General features: G+C 41.4%; 1 protein-coding gene across 1 annotated transcript in view; it reads left to right on the forward strand.

Moving 5' to 3' along the window:
- The first annotated feature begins 2,727 nt into the window (after window positions 1-2,727).
- Window positions 2,728-21,164, forward strand: part of WDFY2 (WD repeat and FYVE domain containing 2) — a 186,495-nt gene continuing 168,058 nt past the window's right edge. The window contains exon 1 of the mRNA XM_081129853.1: window positions 2,728-3,103. Coding sequence (XP_080985979.1) covers window positions 2,967-3,103 — 137 coding nt within the window. The 5' untranslated portion in view covers window positions 2,728-2,966. The remainder of the gene's footprint in view (window positions 3,104-21,164) is intronic.

The following is a 21,164-nucleotide window of genomic DNA, read 5'->3' on the forward strand; positions in this document are numbered from 1 at the left end:
CCCTTTCTTGTTTCACTGTCCCCAGCTTTAATAAACGTCCTGTAAAACTCACCTTGACTCATGTTGTAAAATTTTTCCTGCACCAAATTAAGAACCCACACACTACCGGCTGGCCCTAGGCAGACCAGTTCAGGGACAGGTCCCCTTTTTGGTAACATAATCACAATAACTCCATTGTCTCTGGAGCAAGCTAGAAAGGCTGGATTGATGGGGAATGGAAAGAAGTCAGAACCAGGAGCAGTGGGGCCTGGGTTCAAGTTTTGGGGGGTGGGGAGGCTATTGCCCTAACTTGGAGCTAAGGTAAACTTGGGCTAATAGCTTAACCATCTGACCTCAGTTCTTGTCTTCTTCAGGGAAAGATCTCAATCAAGAGACAAAGTGTAGAAAAGCAAGCAAGAATTTACTGACCGTAGCAAAAATATCATGGGATCCCTTAGGGTTAGGGGATAAGTGCCTATGGGGGAAGGAAAGGGGGAAGGGAATGGCAAGGGAGGGCTCCATGGAGGGAGAGCCCCCTGGGGCCTTCATTTTCAGGGGTTTTAAAGTGTGGGCATTTAGCCCTAGCTGGTTTGGCTCAGTGGTTAGAGCGTCGGCCCTGGGACTGAAGGGTCCCCCGTTCCATTCTGGCCAAGGGCATGTACGTCGGCTGCAGGCTCAATCGGTCTCCCCAGTGCAGGAGGCAATCAATCGATGTGTCTCTGTCACATTGATGTTTCTCTCTCTTCCATTCTCTCTGAAAAACAATGGAAAAAATATCTTTTGGTGAGGATTAAAAAAAAATAAAGTGTGGGTGTTTAGGGGAGGTCTTAAGGGCAGATCAATAGAATATTCAGGAGCTTTATGCAGACATACCAAGATGAGATTTATTCTCTTGATTTGTCTGTCCTTGGGTGTGGTTGCTAAACGGCACGAATTAGATTTCTGCTGTCTCCCTAAGTAGGATGCTTTAAGCTACTTACCCTCTGGTTGGAGTGGCGAAGTGCAAACCATTTACTCTTAAGTATCCTTGGTTTAGGGAAGATAGGATTTACTAGGTGGCTCTACATTAATGTTTGACTGTCTTAGTTTCCCTATTATGCTTGTTCTGGAATTTTCCTAGCGTCTTACTATTCTATAACACATCTGTGGCAAGCAGTTAGACAGGAGCAGGGTAAAGGGGAGAGGCTAGGTACAGCAGGCCATCAGGATGGAAAGCCCCAGGTGCCTAGCAACCATCAACTGTAAGGTGGGACCTCTCCCCAGGGTGACCTTTCCTCTCCTAGCAAATCCCTGGTCATGGGGTTTGGACCCCCTGACCTTCCTCCCTAGAGATAACATTTAGGCCTCAGTTGTATTTCAGCCCAAGGCCCAGAAAAGCACCAAAACCAGCCACAGCTGACCTCAGGACCAGCTGCCTTGAATAATAACCCCCTGCTCTAGCTACAACCAATCAATGGAGACCCCAAATCTGAAAGGACACACCTGGAAAGTTGCTGAATATTCTATCAAGATCTCCAGTCCCTCCTCCCCCTTAAAACTGATAGGACTGAGGACCCAGTCCCTCTTCCTCCTAGAAGCACTCCCTCGCTTTCCCTTTCCCCTCCCTTCCAGGGGAGTTACCATTACCTTCCTCACTCCCAATATTCAAGGACCTTTCCTTTGCCTCTATAACTTGTTTCCTCAGCCCATTTCTTCTACGAATCCCTTCCTCCACTTCTGTGATTTTGTAAATAAATGTTCTCTTATAGTTGGAGTCTTGGCTCTGAATGCTTTCCTAGCCAGAACTTATGTACCCAGGCTGCTGAACCCAGGTGGGGTCTGACCCCACCAGTCTAACACCTGTTAGCTGTCCCACTGCCTACAACACATGTATGAAAATGAGTTGCTTGACACTACATATGATCTCCAAACTCCCTCAAAGATGGTTGTACGAGAGATTCTCTTCTTTCCTCACCCCTAGAGTTCCACTACCCCGGGCAGTGGCCTGAACCAAGGGCATAGAACAGCCCGCTCAGCCCGGCTGCGCATCAGTTTCCTGCATTTAGAGGTCAGTCCAGGAGGCAGCTCAGCTCCCCAGGCCAGAAGCGCAGAGAAGTGGGCAATAGGTCGCTTATAGGCCAGGGAGAGAACGCTGGGAGACACTACGACTCCCAAGAGCCCATGGGGTGTCACTGGGTGGCCTGGGTCCGGTGCGAGTTAAAAGCGGTAAGCCAACTCCCCGGGCTCTCCATTGTTAAGGCCGTTCTGGACAGGTATCCTGTGCGCATGCTTAGTCACGTCCCAACTAGTCCAGCGTTTTTCCTTCCAAATGGCTTCTTCTTTCAGGATACGCCCACGCACCCTTTTCCCCTTTGCCCTTTTTTTTAAGGATTTTGGGGCGGGACGGCTGAGGCCTCGGTCAAGCGCGTTCCCAGGGGTGTGGACACGCGCGTTCACCCGAGATTAAAAAGGGAGGGGACTAAATGTTGGGTATGGAGGCGGCCAGGATTGGAGGAAAGGGCAGAGAATGGAAGGCGCATGCGTTCTAGGGACTGTGCCGCACGCATTTGGGAATTGCGGAGGGGCGGGGCGGGCCGGCGGAAACGAGCCCGGGGCAGACTCACGCGAATTGGGCCACCAGCGCCCCGCCTCTTTTTAGCCCCCCCCCCCACCGCTCTTCCGGAAGTGCAGCCAACCACCCCGGAGCCGACCAGCGGCCACACCCTGCGGCAGGCCCCTCCCTTTACCTGCTCCGCCCCCCAGCTGTCCGCCCCCTCCGCTGGCGTTGGCGCGGGGTTGTGGCGCTGATCGTGGCGGTTTCGGTGCCCGAAGCCGGGAGCGCGGAGTCGTTCCCTGAGGCGGCGGCCAGGCTATGATCGCGGGTCCCCAGCGTCCCACTCGGGCCAACCAGAGTCCTTGTCTCAGCGTGTGCTTGTGGCAGAGCGATTTCCTCAACCTGGTCCCACTGCGCGGTTGGCAGCGGCGCTCCCGGCGCGCCCCCTCCTCCGATGGCGGCGGAGATCCAGCCCAAGCCCCTGACCCGCAAGCCGATCCTGCTGCAGCGGGTGGAGGGGTCCCAGGAGGTGGTGAATATGGCCGTGATCGTTCCCAAGGAGGAGGGCGTCATCAGCGTCTCGGAGGACAGGTACGGACCTCTGCCCCTCTGTCCCGCGAGGAGGGGCGGGACTGCTCGGCGGTCTCCTGACCTGCGCTGGGGACTGTGGCTCAACGTCGGCACGAGTGTAGATGTGCTCCCTCAAGTTTTTGTTATAGTACGCATCCCGGTGATGCCGGTGTCCGGCTGCGCGCCGTCGCCCCCGCCGCGTTGCTCCGGGAAGCGGAGCTCGGGCAGGGTCGCGAGGTCTGGGCTCACCCGGGGCCGGATGACGCCTGCCGGCGCCTGGGTGGCCCTTGGATTAACTGGTACGCGGGCCACTGGACCTTGGTCCAGCCCTGAGGGCAGGGGCGGGAGAGGAAGGAGCCGCCCGACCCTGCAGGTGTGTGCGTGAGGAGGCTGCCCCCAGCCGCCTCTGCGAAAATAACAGGGATTTTGAGTACTTTGGTACAGTTCTTAGGGCTCCAAACTGAGAAAGCAAATGCCACTCTCCCAGACAGTCCCACCGAATCCACATCTGCTAGACATCTTAAACTGAAGTCAGTGAATATTGCAAGCTGTGAAAAGAGTAACTTTGGGCTTCTGGCCAAAGGAAAGGTCCTGTCCAAAGGAGAGGTGCCTTCTCTCCTTTGCGGTCCTTTTCTTATCTCTTCGAATTTAAAGGGAAGCCCCTAGAACTTGCAAGGGACTAGTGCTGCAAATAGCTCTTGAGTTCCTTCCCTTTGCTTGTTTCCTTTCTTTTTTGCTTTAATTTTGCTTAATTTGCAGAAGTGGAGCTAGTTGTTCTGCCGTTAATTTTCTCCCCTATTTTTCAGACAGAAGGATTTAATTTAATGTCCGTTAATACGAAGATATTAGGTTGACGAAGCTAATGTTCACAGGAATACTGCTTGAATATAGTAGTTATGGTATTTTCTGGAATTGTTGTTTTGATAATATCAGCCAGCATTTGAAAAAATTTAACACTGTAGAGGTATATGACAAGGAGCTTTAACCTTAAAACATTTAGTTAGGTTTTCTAAATGTAAGTTCAAATTATGCTGAGGTAGAGTGCTTTAAAATTGTAAGCAGAATGACTATTACTGTCTTTATAGACAATGTAGCTGCAAAAAATTTGCTTGATAGGTCTCTTCATGTCATAGTTCTTCAGTACAACAAAGACGAATATATTGTGCTTGTCTACATCATACTCCATACAAATGGCCAAATGGATATTTTTTTCACGCAGATCCAATAGAAAAGATTTTAAACATACACCAGTGGCAAGCAGTGTGCAATAAACATAAGAAATTCACCACTGAAATGGAACATGGATGTGGAGACCTTTTGAAACTCACAAAGAAGTCTTATGAGTGTTTAATTCTTCAATAGAGGCACAATTCTATTAAAGAGATTGCTTCTGGACCAAGAAAGTCTTTTGTCACCGAGTTGTTTTTATTATTTTTTTATTTTTTAAATATGTCTTTATTGATTTCAGAGAGAGGAAGGGAGAGGGGGAGAGAGCGATAGAAACATTGATGATGAGTTATTGTTCGGCTGCCTCCTGCACGCCCTACACTGGGGATCCAGCCTGCAGCCCAGGCTTGTGCCCTGACCATAACCCAACCACGATCTCCTGGATCCTAGGTCATGCTCATCCGCTGAGCCACGCAGGCCTGGCCAGAATTGTTTTTAAAGGAATATAGGGTAGACATCATTTTCTCCAGTCTAACTACTAGAGATGAAACTGCTCAACTTGACTGCTGTTAGGAAGTTCATAAGTAAGTTGGCTGAATCAAGTAAAAGGAGAAGGGTAGTTAAACCTAAGTTCCTTTAATGTTAGTTTTGAAACTTTTTGCTTTGGTTTATGGTTTGGGAGTAGAGGTAGGCTTTCGTACTCTTTTTTTAAGTTCAGAGGGATCTTAGAGGTTATTTGCACTAACAGCTTATTTTACAGATGAGAAAATTTAGGTCAGAGGATTTACCTATCCAATTTCATGCAACTTGGTGGTGGAGCCAGGCCTAGCTCCTAAGTCATCTGATTCCAATATCAGTGGAAGGAAACAGCTTTAGTGGGGTGCATTCAAAGTATATGGAGAAGCTAAAGTGGCATATATGGAAGAAACTGAAAAATAAATTTCATTTGATTATAGAACAAAAAAGATGTGATTTTTTAAATCTATACATTAATTTTCAGTTTCCTAATTTACAATGTAAATAATAGAATTTATTTTATTACAGAGTTACTGTTAAATAAATAAGGCCCTGTTAAATAAATAAGGCCCACCCATAAATCCAGGATTATTCTTTACATATGTTTTATTATTACTCAGATCTACAAGTCTGTGTTTCTGTACTCACACATGAAAATAACTTTGTTATTTAGAGCTAAGATTTGATTATGGTCTTCATTAAAGGAGAATTGATCTGTATTCTTGCTTTTCAAAATCTAATGTTTCTGTCATAAAAGATACGAAGATAGAATATTGATTTTTATCTAAATCTTCAAAGCCATTTCCATTAATCACTTCAGCTAGAAACTAGTAGTTTCATTCCTAGACTATAAGGTTAAACCACAGTAATATCCCATTCCTGAATGGCAGTGTCCCATAACCCATAAGTTCTTTTGAAACCCTGGTTTCTCTTTTTGACCTCTGACTCCCTATAGCCTTTATCTATACCTTTGAAAACATTTAAAATTTTTTTATAAACAGTATTATAGATACTTGTTCATTTACCTTCTCCATAAGTTCCCTAAGGTACTGTGTGCATCTTTTTTTTTTTTTTAAGAGAAATTGATTCTTTAATAATTGATGTGGGGAAAACCAGATAGTCATTTGGATAAAAAAATAAAGCTCTGTCGTCCTTAATTCTTAATTTGGATTCCAAATGGTACAATTAACTTAATGGTAAAAATTGAAATCATAAAAATGCTAGAGGAAAAAATGTAGGGTAATTCATGGAAAAGAAATAAAAATGGCTGATAAAAATCAACAAGGAAATGCCATGTTTCACCTATCAGATTGGCAAACATTTTTTTTTTAAATTGAATTTATTGGAGTGATATGTGTGTCTTATTCATTGCATTATCTTTAGGGTCTAGTATACTGTTTGGCACACAGTAGGCACTCAATAAACATTCACTGTATCAGTGACTGATCTACTTTTGTTGTTCCTGAAAGCATAGCATCTTAACTATTGTCGACATTTGATTGATATTTGTTGAATGAATTTTATGATCACCTATAAAGCATTGTGTGAACAGTTGTATACATTTGTGGGAAAAGGTTTGGAATGGGTGGCCTTAAAACTTGGGAAGTCCATGCATTACTTTATTAATTCCATCAACAAACATTCGGGTTTCTAGTGTGTTTCAAGCACATTTGCACACTACATTGGTGAAAATGACAAAGTTCTTTCAGGAAATTTTAGAAGATAATAACGCCACAACCTCTTAAGATTCATTACTGAAAAGAAAATTTTCAGATGTGGAAGAGCAGCTAGATTCCACAGTTCTTGTTGTTCTCTATATTTTCCCTTTCTTTATTTTTTAAGTTATTTTTAAAAATATGTTTTTATTGATTTTTAAAGAGGGAGGAAGGGAGAGTAACATTGATGTGAAAGATAAACATCCATTGGTTGCCTCCTATATGCACCCCAATGGGGACCAAATCCAAAACCTGGGCATGTGCCCTGACTGGGAATAGAACTAGTGACCTTTTAGTGCCCGGGATGATGCTCGACTAACTGAGCCACACTGACCAGGGCATTTTACCTTTCTTTAGAGGGTTCTTTCATTTGGGCTACCATTTTCATCCAATGGTTCTATGGTAGACTGATAATATTTTAATCTGCAGGCTCAAGAGTGGATAAAACTGCACCTTGGGTTCACCTTAGCACAGTTGAGAATGCCTGGAACTGTGCTGGATACCAAGGGAGGAAATATAAGAAATATAAAACAATCTGACTTGAGGGATAGATTTCTGTTGCTATCATAAAACACAGCTTGTTCTCAGAACTCACTGGCCTTTTCTTGAGTACTCTGCTTTGGCTGTAGCTGGGTTCTATCTCCAAAGGACAAACCTTGCTTTGGTACTTTGAGTTCCTCATTTCCCAGCTTCTAGCTGGGTTCTATCTCCAAAGGACAAACCTTGCTTTGGTACTTTGAGTTCCTCATTTCCCAGCTTCTTTCTGGACTGTCTTTTCTGAGTGAATGCCATTCTAACATTCCTTACTAAGGAGCTTTCTTGCCATTTTAACATTTCTTGCCTAGGAGCTTCCTCCCCAACATCTTGGCTCAAATTTGGTTAAGACTCATGTCTTGTCTGCAGCTTACCAGGGGCTCCCTTCTCCAGTGGTGGCATCTTCTCCAAGTGTTGAAGGCCAGTAGAGACCTGTCCTGGTAATATCCAGCCCCATCCAGACCTGTATCTTTGTGAATTCTTTATAGGCATATCTTAACATAAGTCAACAATCTTAGCATTCATACAGAGAATTTTTAGTAACTGTAGTGTGGATGAAAAGAGGACACATGTTAACTTGACTAGCTCAGGGAAAGCCTGTGTTTCAGCCTTGCAAATTCAGAGACCTAAAGTAACCACAAAGGATGGTCTGAAATTAAAACTTTAACTAAAAGCAGTTTATGGTGGGTAGTCATGTCCTACCTAGGCCAGTATTTTCCCTGACAAAGGTCAGGGAAACTGACCTTTACCGGAACTGAGCCTGTCTATTGTCTTTTTGCATCTACGATAACATATCTTTTGAATATGTCAAAGTAATTTTCCTTTTTCTGGACCCCTCAAAGCACAGGCACTGCTCTATTGAGACCACAAATCCCCTCATTGTCATTAAGTTTATTGTTGACTGTTAACTATCCTATATCCACTTATGTAAAAGAAGTACGTGTTTATCATTTTATTTTTTTATCCAATCCCAGAGGTTTTCCTGCTTTGCTTTCTCCTGTCTCCCTAATCTATCACCAGTGGATTTCATGTAACCCACATATGTTTCCTCTTTTGATTGTAATGTGTAAAATAAGATGCAAAGCTGCAGTTCTCTGGAGCATTATCTCAATCTGTTGAGATTTTGCTTTCCGGCAGTTATGGACAGTTTGGCTCCAAGAAACTCACGAAAATTCTTCACAGGTCGTTTGAATGTTTCTTACGTTGACATTAGGTAGTTAGTATTACACAATTATAGGAAATTATTCCTTTACCAGGAGTCTATACCCATACAATAGATAAAAGGTTTTTTTTTAATCACACTATAAAAAGATGTGCCGAATGAAAACAGGACAGTGTGCTCTGGGGTTGTTCTCTGTTTGTGGGGTTAGAGAAATGGACCTCTGCTCCAGGTGCATCTTGCAGGATGAATAGTTCAATGTGAAAAAGCTAGAGTAAACCAGCCAGTGTAACTTAGTGGTTGGCTGTTGACCCATGAACCAGGAGGTCACGGTTCAATTCCTGGTTGGGGCACATGCCTGGGTTGTGGGCTCGATCCCCAGTAGGGTCATGCAGGAGTCACCTGATGGACGATTCTCTCTCATCATTGATGTTTCTATCTCTTTTCCTCTCCCTTCCTCTCTCTGAAATCAATAAAAACATACATATATATTTTTTAAAAAAGCTAGAGTAGAAGAAAGGGCATTCAAGATAGAGGAGGAAGAGAAAACTCCCTTTCATTAAATGCACTAGAATGGACCATTTAAGAGTATAAACTCAGGAGCCAGTCTGCTTGAATTCAGAATCCAGCTCTGTGTGTCACACTTTGAAGAATCTGGAATAACTATAATGACGAAAATTCACAAAACCTCTGGGTGCAATAATTTAGAATTCTTTTTTCGATAAAAGGCCCTGAGGATGCGGTGGGAGATTATAGGGGAGGAGGCTGTGGTGGGGGAGACTCTGGGGGGCTGCCTCTGTATATTCTGACTTTATTCAGGACCAATTTAGGCAACATAGCTGTACTCTGTAAGCCCTGACGGCAGGCAGAAACTGCGGGTAAAAGGGAGTCAAGATTTTTAAAAAATCTCATATAAAGTGATCTGATCCCCAGTGCTTAGCACAAAGGAGATAGGCAATATATGTCCATTAAAAGAAATTAAACATTGGTTGAGTAATCATCTGTTTGGAATGGAATGGAGTGGTCCAGAGGAGATCGTGAGTTTCCCAGAGCAAAGATATTTAAGTTGAGCCTGAGGGGAGTTGAGCATTTTGCTTTAGGCCAGGGTAACATTACAAAAGGATATGGGGACAGGAAAGGGCTGGGACAAGAGAGGGGTTTGATTTTTTAATCTCTAAGGCCTTCTTTTCCAACTTTGAACTACTATGATTCTAAGTGGCCACAACTACTTGACTATTTCTTGAAAAGATATTTTAAAATGTTTTTTCATTTTATAAATCTACATACTGTTGGTTCATTTACCATTGATTCTTATCATTGCTAAATTGTACTATCTCAGTTCTCTGGTTGAAACCATTAGTTTTACTAATACTTAAACCTTGGCTCAGTTCATTTGAGCTTCTGGTGGAGTTTTACAACACTTGCATCAAAAAAATTTAATGGTAATTAAAGTTTTCCTCACAGTGTAAGCATAGTTCAGAAAGTTGAGGACTTCTTAGAGTGATGGTGTAAGGTCTCTAAAGTAGATGGAAATAGAACCCATCAAGTCTCTACTTAAATGTCATAAAATTAGCCTCTCCGGCATGGCTTAGTGGTTGAGCGTTGACCTATGAACCAGGAGGTCATGGGTTCGATACCTGGTTGGCACAAATGCCCAGGTATGGGCCCAATCCCCAGTGGGGGGCATCAGGAGGCAGCCAATCAAGTCATTGATGTTTCTGTTCCTCTCCGTTACTCTCTCTGAAATTAATAAAAACATATATATATATATATATATATATATATATATATATATATTTTTTTTTTAAATATATCTTTATTGATCTCAGAGAGAGGAAAGGAGAGGGAGAGAGAGAGAAACATCAATGATGAGAGAGTCATTGATTGGCCGCCTCCTGCATGCCCCCGACTGGGGATCGAGCCCGCAACCCAGGCATGTGCCCTGACCGGGAATCAAACCCCGATTGCCTGGATCCTAGGTCGACGCTCAACCACTGAGCCACGCCCGGCCGGGCAATAAAAACATATTTAAAAAAAAATATGTTAAATGTCATAAAATTAATAAACTTTCAGTTCTGCACTTGAGAGTAATCACCTGGTGGTCATAATGAGACAGGATAGTAAGAAGGTAGGAAAATTCCCTGGCAAGTAGAATGGGGATACTGAGACAGATAGCTGTCTGCCAGAACAAACTGGCAGAGCAATTTACAGCCAGAAACAGAAGGTCCACGAGGGCAGAAAGACCCTGGTGCCAAGCAGTGGGCAAAACTGGCACCAGACCTTGCCCCAGGGTGGCTTTTCCCCTGACATATCACTAGTCATGAAGTCTAGCCTCCCCCCGCCCCTTGACTTTTCCTCCCTAGAGATAATATCTAGGCCTCAGTTGTATTTTGGCTCCAGGACCAGAAAAGCAAAACCAGGTGGGTGATGTTAAGACCAGCTGCCATGACTAATGACCCCCTGCCCTGGTGCCAACCAACCAGGACCCTAAAGGATACACCTAGAAAAGCTGATGAATATTCTCTTCAGATTCTTTCCTAAGACCTCCCCTAAACTCCTAGCCTTTAAAACTCCCAGCCTAGGTCTTGAGGAAGACCTAGGAAGCATGCTGTCCGTTCTGGAAGCACACCCACTCCTGCCTTTCCCTTCCTTTTCTTCCCCCACAGGGTTGCATCTCCTAAACTCTAAGGCACCCCATGAGACTTGCAACCAGGGGAGCAATGGACAGTGGCAGCTTGTCCGGGCCTAACCCCCTGAACCTGTCTCCAAGGCCTCCTTTTCTCTAACTCCAGTGAGCCTACATGACAGCAGCCCTGCTTTGGCTCACTTCTTTCCCATTAAGTTTCTAGAGAGCCAAAGGAGCCCTGCCTAGTCTCTCTCCTGTTGCTTCTATGCTAAACCATTCCTTGTTTCACTGTCCAGCTTTAATCTTGAGAGTACATTTATTAAAGCTGGGTGTACTCTCAAGATCACCTGGACTTGTGAAATCTTTCCTGCATGAAGTAAAAAAGCCACACGCTACAGACTGGCCCTAGGCAGACCCGCTCTGGGCTCAGTCTCTGTCTGGTAACAATAAGTGATGGGTAACAATTTCAGGGTCCCAAAATGGGAATTTGCCCCATATGATTGCTGAAAATTAGAAGGCAGTCTCCCTGCCAGCCTGGAAACAGGCTGCCTCTATGTCTGTAAAGGTCAGAATACAAATAATCTTTTTAACAAAAGGTCACTATGGGAAAGTTTGTTTAAGGAGGCTCACTAGAGGAGGCTTAGCTTCCAGTGACCACAAAACTCCTAATGGTTCTGAATTTCCTACTTAGACAGTTAAACCAGATTCTGGCCATGACCTCATGGATGCATTCACCTGGATATTACAAGGCAATGGAAAACAGAGTTGCAGTTCTGACACTCCTATAGTGAGTGAGTCACAGATTGTAAAATCCTGACCAGCAATTTTACACCTCAGGGGTTACTAGACTTACTTTGAAAAAAAAAAAAAAAAAAGTAAAAATCGTAAGATGTTAGTAGCTGGAGGGACTTCAGAGAGCTGATCTTTTCCAAGCAAACAAAATCAAAACTTTAAAAACAGAAATTCCTCTTTTTACTTGTATATCATCTTTTCCTGGCTCTGTTTTTACTTTGAATTTGGCTTTGAAGGGGGGAACTTTTTGTTTGTTGTTGAGAACCATTGTAATGTCATTAAAAAATAACAGTTTTGGAGAACTTAAAACACTAATGGCATTTAGAAATCAGTAAGTAAATTGTGATTTAAGGCTATTTCAAATAGTAGTGATCTATTGATATCTGTAACACTAAACTAAATTAAATACATATATAATACTTACCTGAAAAGAAAATGTCCATCAAGGCAAACTTTTCTTCTCAATTATAGTAACAGAATAGAAGGAATTCAAAAGAAGGTAACACTCATTCATTTTTGTATGAATAGGTCTCTTAAGGAGAGTGCCACAATTAGCCTAGAAATTCCCTAACACAGAAAAAATAACTTTTGTTGTGCAACTTGAGTAAGCAGCCTCACTAACTTTTTTTTTAAAGGGCGGAGCGCCTCCCCATCCAAATCCTTCTTTTAGTCATTAGTAAAAATTAATTCAGAGGTGTAATGAACTAACAAATAAGACCAAACTGAAAAAAAGCCATCTACTTGTCTCCTGGCAGGGAGTGCTGCATTGTGCTGTGTGCCAGTAAGGATTCTTGGAAAAGAACTGGGACTTAGCCGAATTCTGCATTGACCTTGGGCTTTTCCTAGGGCATCGCATCACTCTAAGCCTCAGTTTCTCCATCTAGCAAAGGAGGGCATAGGATTTCTTAGCTGTGACTCTGGCACTATGATTTGCCCACATAGTGACCAGATAAGTATAAAGTCTCTGCACCACATCATCCTAAACCTCAAATGGAGAACAATGCACAGAGGGAAAAAGTGGCACACACTTTGTGAGGCAACTATAAGAAGATGCATTCCCAAGCCTTGGGATGGCGGCCATTATTTATTCCTGGATAAAATTTTGAAGAGGTGTTTGTTTTGTGTTGGTACCTGATACCTGGTTGAACTGGATTCACTACATTTCTACTTCTTGATGAATCTTTTAGTTTCAAATACTAAGCGGTTTGTAGACCCCCAAATCAGGGCCTGGGTTGTCTTGAGTAATGCTTTTGAAATTTTTCTGATCACAAATCATAGTAAGAAATGTACTTAACATTGCTGTCCAAGGCTCACATACTTTGACACATACACACATATATAACTGAAACAAAAGTTTTATAAAATGGCTTTTTTTTTTTTAAATTCTCACCTGAGGATATGTGTTTTTAAATTGGTTTTAGAGAAGAGAGGAAGGGAGAGAGAGAAACATAGATCATCAATCGGTTGCCTCCCATATGTGCCCCACCTGGGGATTGAACCCACAACCTAGGTATACGCCCTGACTGAGAATCGAACCCGAAAGCTTCCGGGGTACCAGATGACATGCCAATCAACTGAGCCAACCGGCCAGAGCTAAAATGGTATCTTTTTAATGGGAACTGAGTATCTGGTATTTTCTGTTCTATTGTAGCCTTTTAAAAATTCTGGCTGTGACTCATTCAGTTGATTTCATGATCCATAATGGGTTGAAAACAATAGTTTGAAAATACAGTGCCTTAGAGCAGCGATTTTCAACCAGTGTGCTGTAAGAATTTTTAAAACATGCAATACCTACTATTTAGTCAGGGGCACTGACCTCTTTTCCCTTAGATTGTCAAATAAAAAGACAACTCCAGCACAACAATAGCCGTCTGGTGTGAATGAATCAAAATTACACCTTTTTTTTTTTTGTCAGATCAGCAAAAAATATAATGTATTTTGGCGTGCTACAGAATTTTAGTTATTTATGTGAGCCATGAGATAAAAAAGGTTGAAAATCACTGCCTTGGAGAAATTGTGGAAGTTTTATACCCTTTTTCTCTCTGTGTAATTTTAGCGTTCTAGAAGATGAAAATACAGTTCAACTCAGGGACTGTCACCCCATCCCAGGCTGACCCACCACTGGCCACCCTGCCTTTCTGAATTCCCACTGGGATCATCATAAAATTGACCTTGTCTCATCAGAAGCCTCCAACTTAGAAGATAACAATAGAAGCCCTTTCAGCTCAAGAGTCAGAGAGAGTTCAGAAAAAACCAGGAGTGCAGCAAATTGAACAGTGTTTTGGCTTCCTGTGTTCATTTATTACTGAGTTAGGACTCTCTCATCTAATGAATGTCAGTTGTTAACCTCTGTATGACTATACTTTTTAGTCAGGTAGATTTACCTATAATATGGAACTGTTTAGGGATTTTAATCATTTTCCATTAGTTACTAAATTTTTTTAGCTTTTCAATTTCTAAGGATCAACTTATATTTTAAGTACCCATAACAGTTATTCTCTGAAGTATGTTTACATTTTAAATAAAGATACTATACCCATAATAAAGAATTGCTTATTAACCTCTTAGCACAGTGACTTAGTGTTTTATGTATTACCTTCTAGAAGTTTTTCTAATGCAGCTTTCAAAAATATGACTAATCATATTTTTATATTCTTGCCCCCACTTAAAATTGAGCCACCAATTATCTAATCTTTAACCATTATTTTGAGTGGCTGTGTATTTTCCTTTTTTTCAATATTTACTTATATTTACTTAATGCTTGTGCTGTTATGAACTTGGCCCTGGATCTCCCATCATGAACAAGATAGCCTGCTCTCAAAGGTGCCGATAATATAGTTGGCACATCATAATTTATCCATTGCATATTGTTGGCTACTTACATTATTTTCAGTTTTATAAATGTTATAATGAACATTGTTGTGCATGTAGGTATTTTTCCCCCTGACTTTTGGATTATTTCTTCAGGAAAAAGTGTAAGAAGATTGCTGTATTTCTTTTCAAAAGGTTTTTGCCACATATAATATTTATAGTGATATATGAGAATATTAATCTTGCCACATCTGACCAGCCATGGATATTATTATTTAAAAATTCTTCATAATTTACTTGATAGTGGCACTGCATTGATGTTTAATTTGTATATTTTGGTTGAGTAGTGAATATTTTTTTGTTTGCTTGTTTACTTATTTTTCCTTTTGTGAATTGTCTGTTCCTGCCCTTTGCCCATTTATCCATTGAATTCTCTTGGTTCTTTGAATAATTTCTTGTACATACATTCTACAGAATAGTGAGGATATTAATGCTACATCTGTTAAAATCCAGATATAAGTCTTCTACTTCATTGTTGCCTTTTTTTTTTTTACATAGAAAACATTTACTTTTTTAATATAACCCTCTACCCTTTTTAAATTGAAATTTGTCCATCATTCTTCATTTTTGAAAGTAATTCTTTACCCAGAGATTCATTGAATATTTATTTTTCTTTCATCTTAGTTATATAATTTGGTGAAAAAAACAAGTTGTTGATTTATTTGGAATGTATTTTATTGGATGCTGTAAGTTGATGATTCTAATGATTTTTCTAAAATTTACTATTGAATTACTTCAGCATCATTTATTGAGTGTTCCTTATGCTTTCTTTTGTATTTATTTGTAAAACTGCCTTAATCACAAAATTAAATTCTCATAATCAACAGGATCTCTGCTTTTTTTTCTTTTAATCCTTACCCAAGGATATTTTTTCCATTGCTTTTCTGAGAGAGTGGAAGAGAGAGAGAAAGAGGGGTGGGGGAGAAACATCGATGCGAGAGAGACACACTGATTGCTTGCCTCCCACACTTGCCTAGACTGGGCCGGGGGATCAAGCCTGCAACTGAGGTACTTCCCCTTGGCCAGAATTGAACCTGGGACCTTTCAGTCCGTGGACCGATGCTCTAACTAACCACTGAGCCAAACTGGCTGGGGCAAATCTGTGCTTTTTTAAATACCAGTTCCACACTTTCAATTATCATAGTTAATGAGTTGTTCTTGACTGCTTGCCATTATGTGTCTATAATAATAGCCTAAATCTCTCTGGCCAGGTCAGTGAATTAATGGGACAGGAATTATTTGACTCCAGATGATTGGCTCTTTCCTAAACTTTGGAATTTCAGAGTCTCAGTTTCTGCACCTGTAGATTGGGAATAATGTTTCCTTCTAGGGTTACTGGGAAGTTTACATGAGATCATATTCCTGCAGTACCTGGTATTATACTTAGAGCATATATGTTCAGTAAAAGTTTTATTTTTTGTTTATGATACCACCATGCCTCTAAGTAGGTAATTTTTTTTCTGTTGCTATGGTTCCATTAAGGCTGGACTATTTTAAGCATCTACCTTGGATACACAAAGGTGGGGCTGTTGAATTTTTGTTTGTTTGCTTTCCTGTGGTTCTGAGCCCCTTTGGTTCTCTATGTAAGGGTGGGGTTACTCTGTCATGTTTTTACTTCCACTTCCCAAACTTGCCCTGTGAGAGCAGTGGTCAGGAGAAGTGTGTGGCGGGTGGGTGCTTTGTTCTCCTTTGAAGGCCTTTATAGAGATAAAGGCCTCCATTTGCCACCTTGTTCTGTAGTGGTGTGTCCATTGTCCCCACTGGTCTGCTGGAGGGCAGAACTGTGTCTTCCATGGGGAATATGTTGAGGTAGGAGTGAAATTCCAACTGGAAGCCTGGGCTTTGTAAACTAGCAACTAATGGGCCAAAGTACCCCTGGAACAGATTTTATCCAAACACAATGTTTTTAGAAGTTTGAATTAGTAGCCAAAGTTTAAAACTGGATTTCATATGAAAGTCCATTCCTATATATGTGGAAAAGTGAGGTTAAAGCTGGTGACAAATACCGGATGGATTTGTTGAGAAAACTGATCAAAATGTCTAAACAGTTATTTGAAATGCACTTAGCTAGGAGAGTGCCACAATTTGAGAATTAAATAATCATAGTACAAAATAAACAAGGGCTTAAGGTTAAGAAAAAGTTTCATTATTTGGTAGTTCATTTTTCATAGGGAATAATTCATACCACAGTTGAAGTTCTGAATATTTGAATGCAAAATTGCCTGTAAAATAGGTACTTATAGTTAAATTTAAAAAGTAATTACACTTGTTTTTAAGTTGATAGAACATGCTTATGTAAAAATCAGAAGGCTATTCTTTTTTTTAATTTTTTTTAAATTTTTTTATTTTTTAATATATCTTTATCAATTTCAGAGGGAGGAAAGGAGAGGGAGAGAGAGAGATAGAAGCATCAATGATGAGGGAGTCATTGATCGGCTGGCCCACAACCCGAGCATGTGTCCTGACAGGGAATCGAACCCCGATCACCTGGATCCTAGGTCAATGCTCAACTGCTGAGCCACTCCCGGCTGGGCCAGAAGGCTATTCTGAGAAGAGTTAAGCTCCCTCCCACTTGTGGGTTTCATTATGTGAAAGGAAAACTGATAGGATTTGCACATGCTCTGACAGTGTCCTGATACGGATCTCTGTGGGCATTTCTGCTTTAGCAGCTGTAAACTTTCTACTTGTAAAACTGCTCTGGGATTAGCAGTGCTTGCATATGGCTTTTTCTTCCTCTTGATCTGATAGCTGCATTCCCTCAGCACACTCTTCATGTATTTATCAAAACACTTCTTCACAGGCATTGAAATTTTTTATTTATCTTATGCTGTGGTTTCCTCATCCCTGTATTTCTCAAGGCCTCTAGCTTAGCACTTGAAACATAGTAGGCAAAACTGGAGCAATAGTGTTTGTGTTGTGTGTTAGTTCACAGTGAGGGAGAAGGTCACTGTAAACAAGTCGTCTTCTAATAATGTATAATGGTGGAGTCTCTTCGGTTTCCTTGCTACTACTATGAACAGAAACCAGCTTTGGCATTTCCTGGCAGGAGGCTCAAGTATCTTGCAGAACCCAAGGACAGGGATGCATTTGGGTTTAGGAAGAGAATTAAAAAGTAGGACATCCGAAGAACTAGCAAGTTCCCTCTCCTCATGGTTTTCTCTGTTTACTTCATTCTTTTCTCTTGCTCACACTGGCTTCCTCTGTTTCTTGCTTAGTCCACATGGCAGAACATGGCTGCCAGCTGCTTCTGAATTTTACCTGTTACAGTCTAGATAGGCAGGGAGAGATTGACATCAGGCTCTCAGTTCCACAGTTTCTTTGGAAGGGACTTACTGGTCCAGCCAGTGTCAGCTGTACACTCTGGGATTGTGGCCAGAGTGTGGTCATGTTGCAGGAGTATGGCAATCACAATTAAGCTTTTGGACGGGGGGGAGGGGAGGTAAGTCTCAGGAAACAGATGAAGGTCAACAGTCCAGCATGTGGCCACTGCTGGGATGGTATTGACCTGAGATGAGCCCATACTCTTGTAGCTCGATGTGTTGTTGGTTATTGCTCTAGTAATATTGCTAGAATTACTGCTGCTAGTTATTGCTAGTTATTGCTGCTGCAGAATAATGAACACTGACTCTTGCTTTTCTCATGACTTTCAATGCTCTGTTTTCCTTGAAATCTGCTCATATAGCACTTGCCATGTTTCAGATAACCATTTCCTCCTCGTTTGCTGATTTGACATGTTGACCCCTATTTTCCTGTAGCAAATATAAAGTGAGGAATGGGTAGGTGTTTCACTATGAATGTTTGCTGAACAAAAGCCATTGTGATACAACAAATTTCTGAACTAGTGAGTAGAGTCCCTATGGCAACCATATTTTCTAAACTCCAAATCAAAACACAGGGTGAAATAAGAGATTTTTTTCCCTGATGAAAAAAAATCTCATTATACATTTAACAAACAAATTTTTTAAAACGAGACTGTTAAGCACACATGGACACAGTATGTATCCTATTTCAGGGAGGAGGCTGAAAAACGCCAAGGATATTAATAGTAAATAATAATAGCTAACATTTACTGAGTGTATCCCATGTGCCAGGCACTGTGTTAAGCCCTTTATGTGCCTTTTCTTATTTAATACTCAAGATGATTTTATGAAGCTAGTGTTTTACTCTGATTTGAAAGATGAGGGATCAGATGTATATGTGTACCCTGGTTCGTCGGTTTCCATAGCCTTTCCATTCATCCTCACTGTGCTGCACCACCTCTCTCAGGCCCTGTTTAGGAAGATGTAGAAGGACTAGTATGTAGCCATCATGAAAATCACAACAGGCTAAACTTAGTTTTTCAGAGGAAAAGCTAGCATATTCGTTAACCAATCAACAAATGACAATACTAATTAAGTAGAAAGGGCAGACATCCCTTTTTACACCCTTGTGATGCCTTCTTTTACCTGCTGTAAGTATTGGTATTACAAAACATAGATATGACTAAGTACTATCAGGAAGACTGTGCATTTATTGATGGACAACAGAGTCTGTGAATGAGGAAGGACTTGTAGGCTGAATGTGGGGGCATTTATCAGCTAGGCCTAACGAAGTACAGGCTTCTTTCTCTCACCTAACAAAACTTCTGGAGGTAGGTGTTCCTTATCTCTTTCTGTTCTGCCACCTCCAGCATGTGGCTTTCATCCCTGTGGTTGAAGATGGCTCTTTGGCTTTCAGCTTCACATCTGGTCATAACTCTATCAAACTGATTATAACTCTTCCCCCTATGCCCAACTCTGCTCCTCTACTAGTATTGTGGGACTGACTGCCTTTGCTGCTTGGAGCATTTTCCCAGATTGGTTGAATGCTGTAATCTAAATTCTTATATCTGGGACCTGTGGTTTCTTAAGTTCATAGATATAGGCATGAGACTTTATGATTAATGTATATAAGTGCTTTGGCCATGGACTACCCTAAAGTTCATCAGTTAATCTGGCAAATAGAAATATCTGAAAGCTTACCAATTCTTGACAGCCTTTTAGAGTCACTGGAAGTCAGTCATTTGCTCTTCCCATTTAGATCCCAGATGTTGAACTGCTAGAATTTGTAAATGCACAACCACTATGTTTTCTAAACTTGGGAGTATGTTTTCTGCTATTTTTATTGCAGAATATCTGGAGCATAAGTTCCCCTGTGGGGATTTAAGTTTGAGGTGTGATAAGCTAGTGATGCTTTCAGTCCTTAGGGTTGCCTGGTAGGGCTGGGAGCAGCTGGAGCCCTGGGCTCTGCTTTTGGCTGGGAGAACCTCTGTCTGGTTACTCAGGGTGCTATAAAAAGATTGGGAAGCACTTCTCTATAGACACCCATGGCTTTTATGTTGTATGTAAAACAATCAAATCGGGCCATATTTTCTCAGTGACATTTTTGAGCAAGATATCGAAGGGTATTTTCTTTATATTGTGCTCTGAGTATTTGCCCAAAATTTAAATCTAGGAATTGTTCTTGGGCTGTTGTCAGGCAGTGTCCTGTGATAGAAAGAGCATGAGAGAAAGAATTGTAGGACTTAAATTAAAACCATGGTTTTTTCACTTGGTCTTCCTATGAAAATTTTTTGTAAAACTCTGTTCGGGGTCACAGACTCACATGAACATAGGCACCAGACATGAACATAAACGAGGGAAGCAGCATGCTTCGAGAGTAGTAAGTTGCAACTGGGTGGGGTGTCAGTGTGCAGTACAAGAGGGAGTAATGGGGATTGTAGCAAACAAGAGAGTATTTGCTTAATGGAAGAGGACAGCTGCTTCTCAGCTCTTCAAAAGAGTTTTCAATAAGTACTAGAAATCCAGATTTTCATGTAAAACCTTTCAATTTTTAGACTTAATACAAAAATATTTTAAAAAAACTTTTCAAGCCAAGCAAAATACCATCATGGGCTGAAATCCACCTTTTATGTTATAAACATCAATTTCTTTTAAAAATAATGCATGGCAATTTATAGTATTTATTGGTAAGTTTTCCAATTAGTCTATATTAGGGTTGCCTCCTTCATTTTGTCCCCTCAGAAATTTCCTTTTCATGTTCTTCACTGGAAGGTTCTTCCCTGAACATATTGAGAGAAACATCTCTCTATGACCCTCCCTCTATCAAATAGAAACTCATGAGAGGCTCTTTTAGTAGCTAGGATCAGATTAAGTCATAACTTCTATTTAAGAAACAGAAATGCACCCCAAAGCCTAAGGAAAGGGGAGTGTATAGTGAGCTTACTGGAAAACTCCTGGAACCCAAGGACAGAGGGAATGTGGTTGAGCCTTATGATGTCAAGGCTTGGGACTAGGAGAGACTTGAGGACTGCATAGAGCTGTATTGTCTGATGTGGTAGCCACTAGCCATGTGTGGCCATTTAAGTTTAATTAAAATTAAATAAAATAAAAAATCCTTTAGTAGCTCCAGCTACATTTCAAGTGCTCAGAAACCACATGTGACTAGTGGCTGCCATATTAGTACAGACAATAGAAAATTTCCATTATTGCATAAACTTCTTTTGGGCAGTGTGGATAGAGGAGCATGAAGTGGGAAGTCTAGTTAAAGGTTAAACTAAATGATGGTGGTGCCTGAACTCTGAAGCATTGGCAGTGGAGCACTTTGAGAAGGATTTCAGAGTTACTGAGGCAGGTTACCCTTGCGGAGGCAGCATTGTGCAGGGGTTAAGAGTGAGGATTCATG

The sequence above is a fragment of the Miniopterus schreibersii genome, assembly GCF_964146895.1.
Source record: "Miniopterus schreibersii genome assembly, chromosome: 2".
Lineage (NCBI taxonomy): Eukaryota > Metazoa > Chordata > Mammalia > Chiroptera > Miniopteridae > Miniopterus > Miniopterus schreibersii.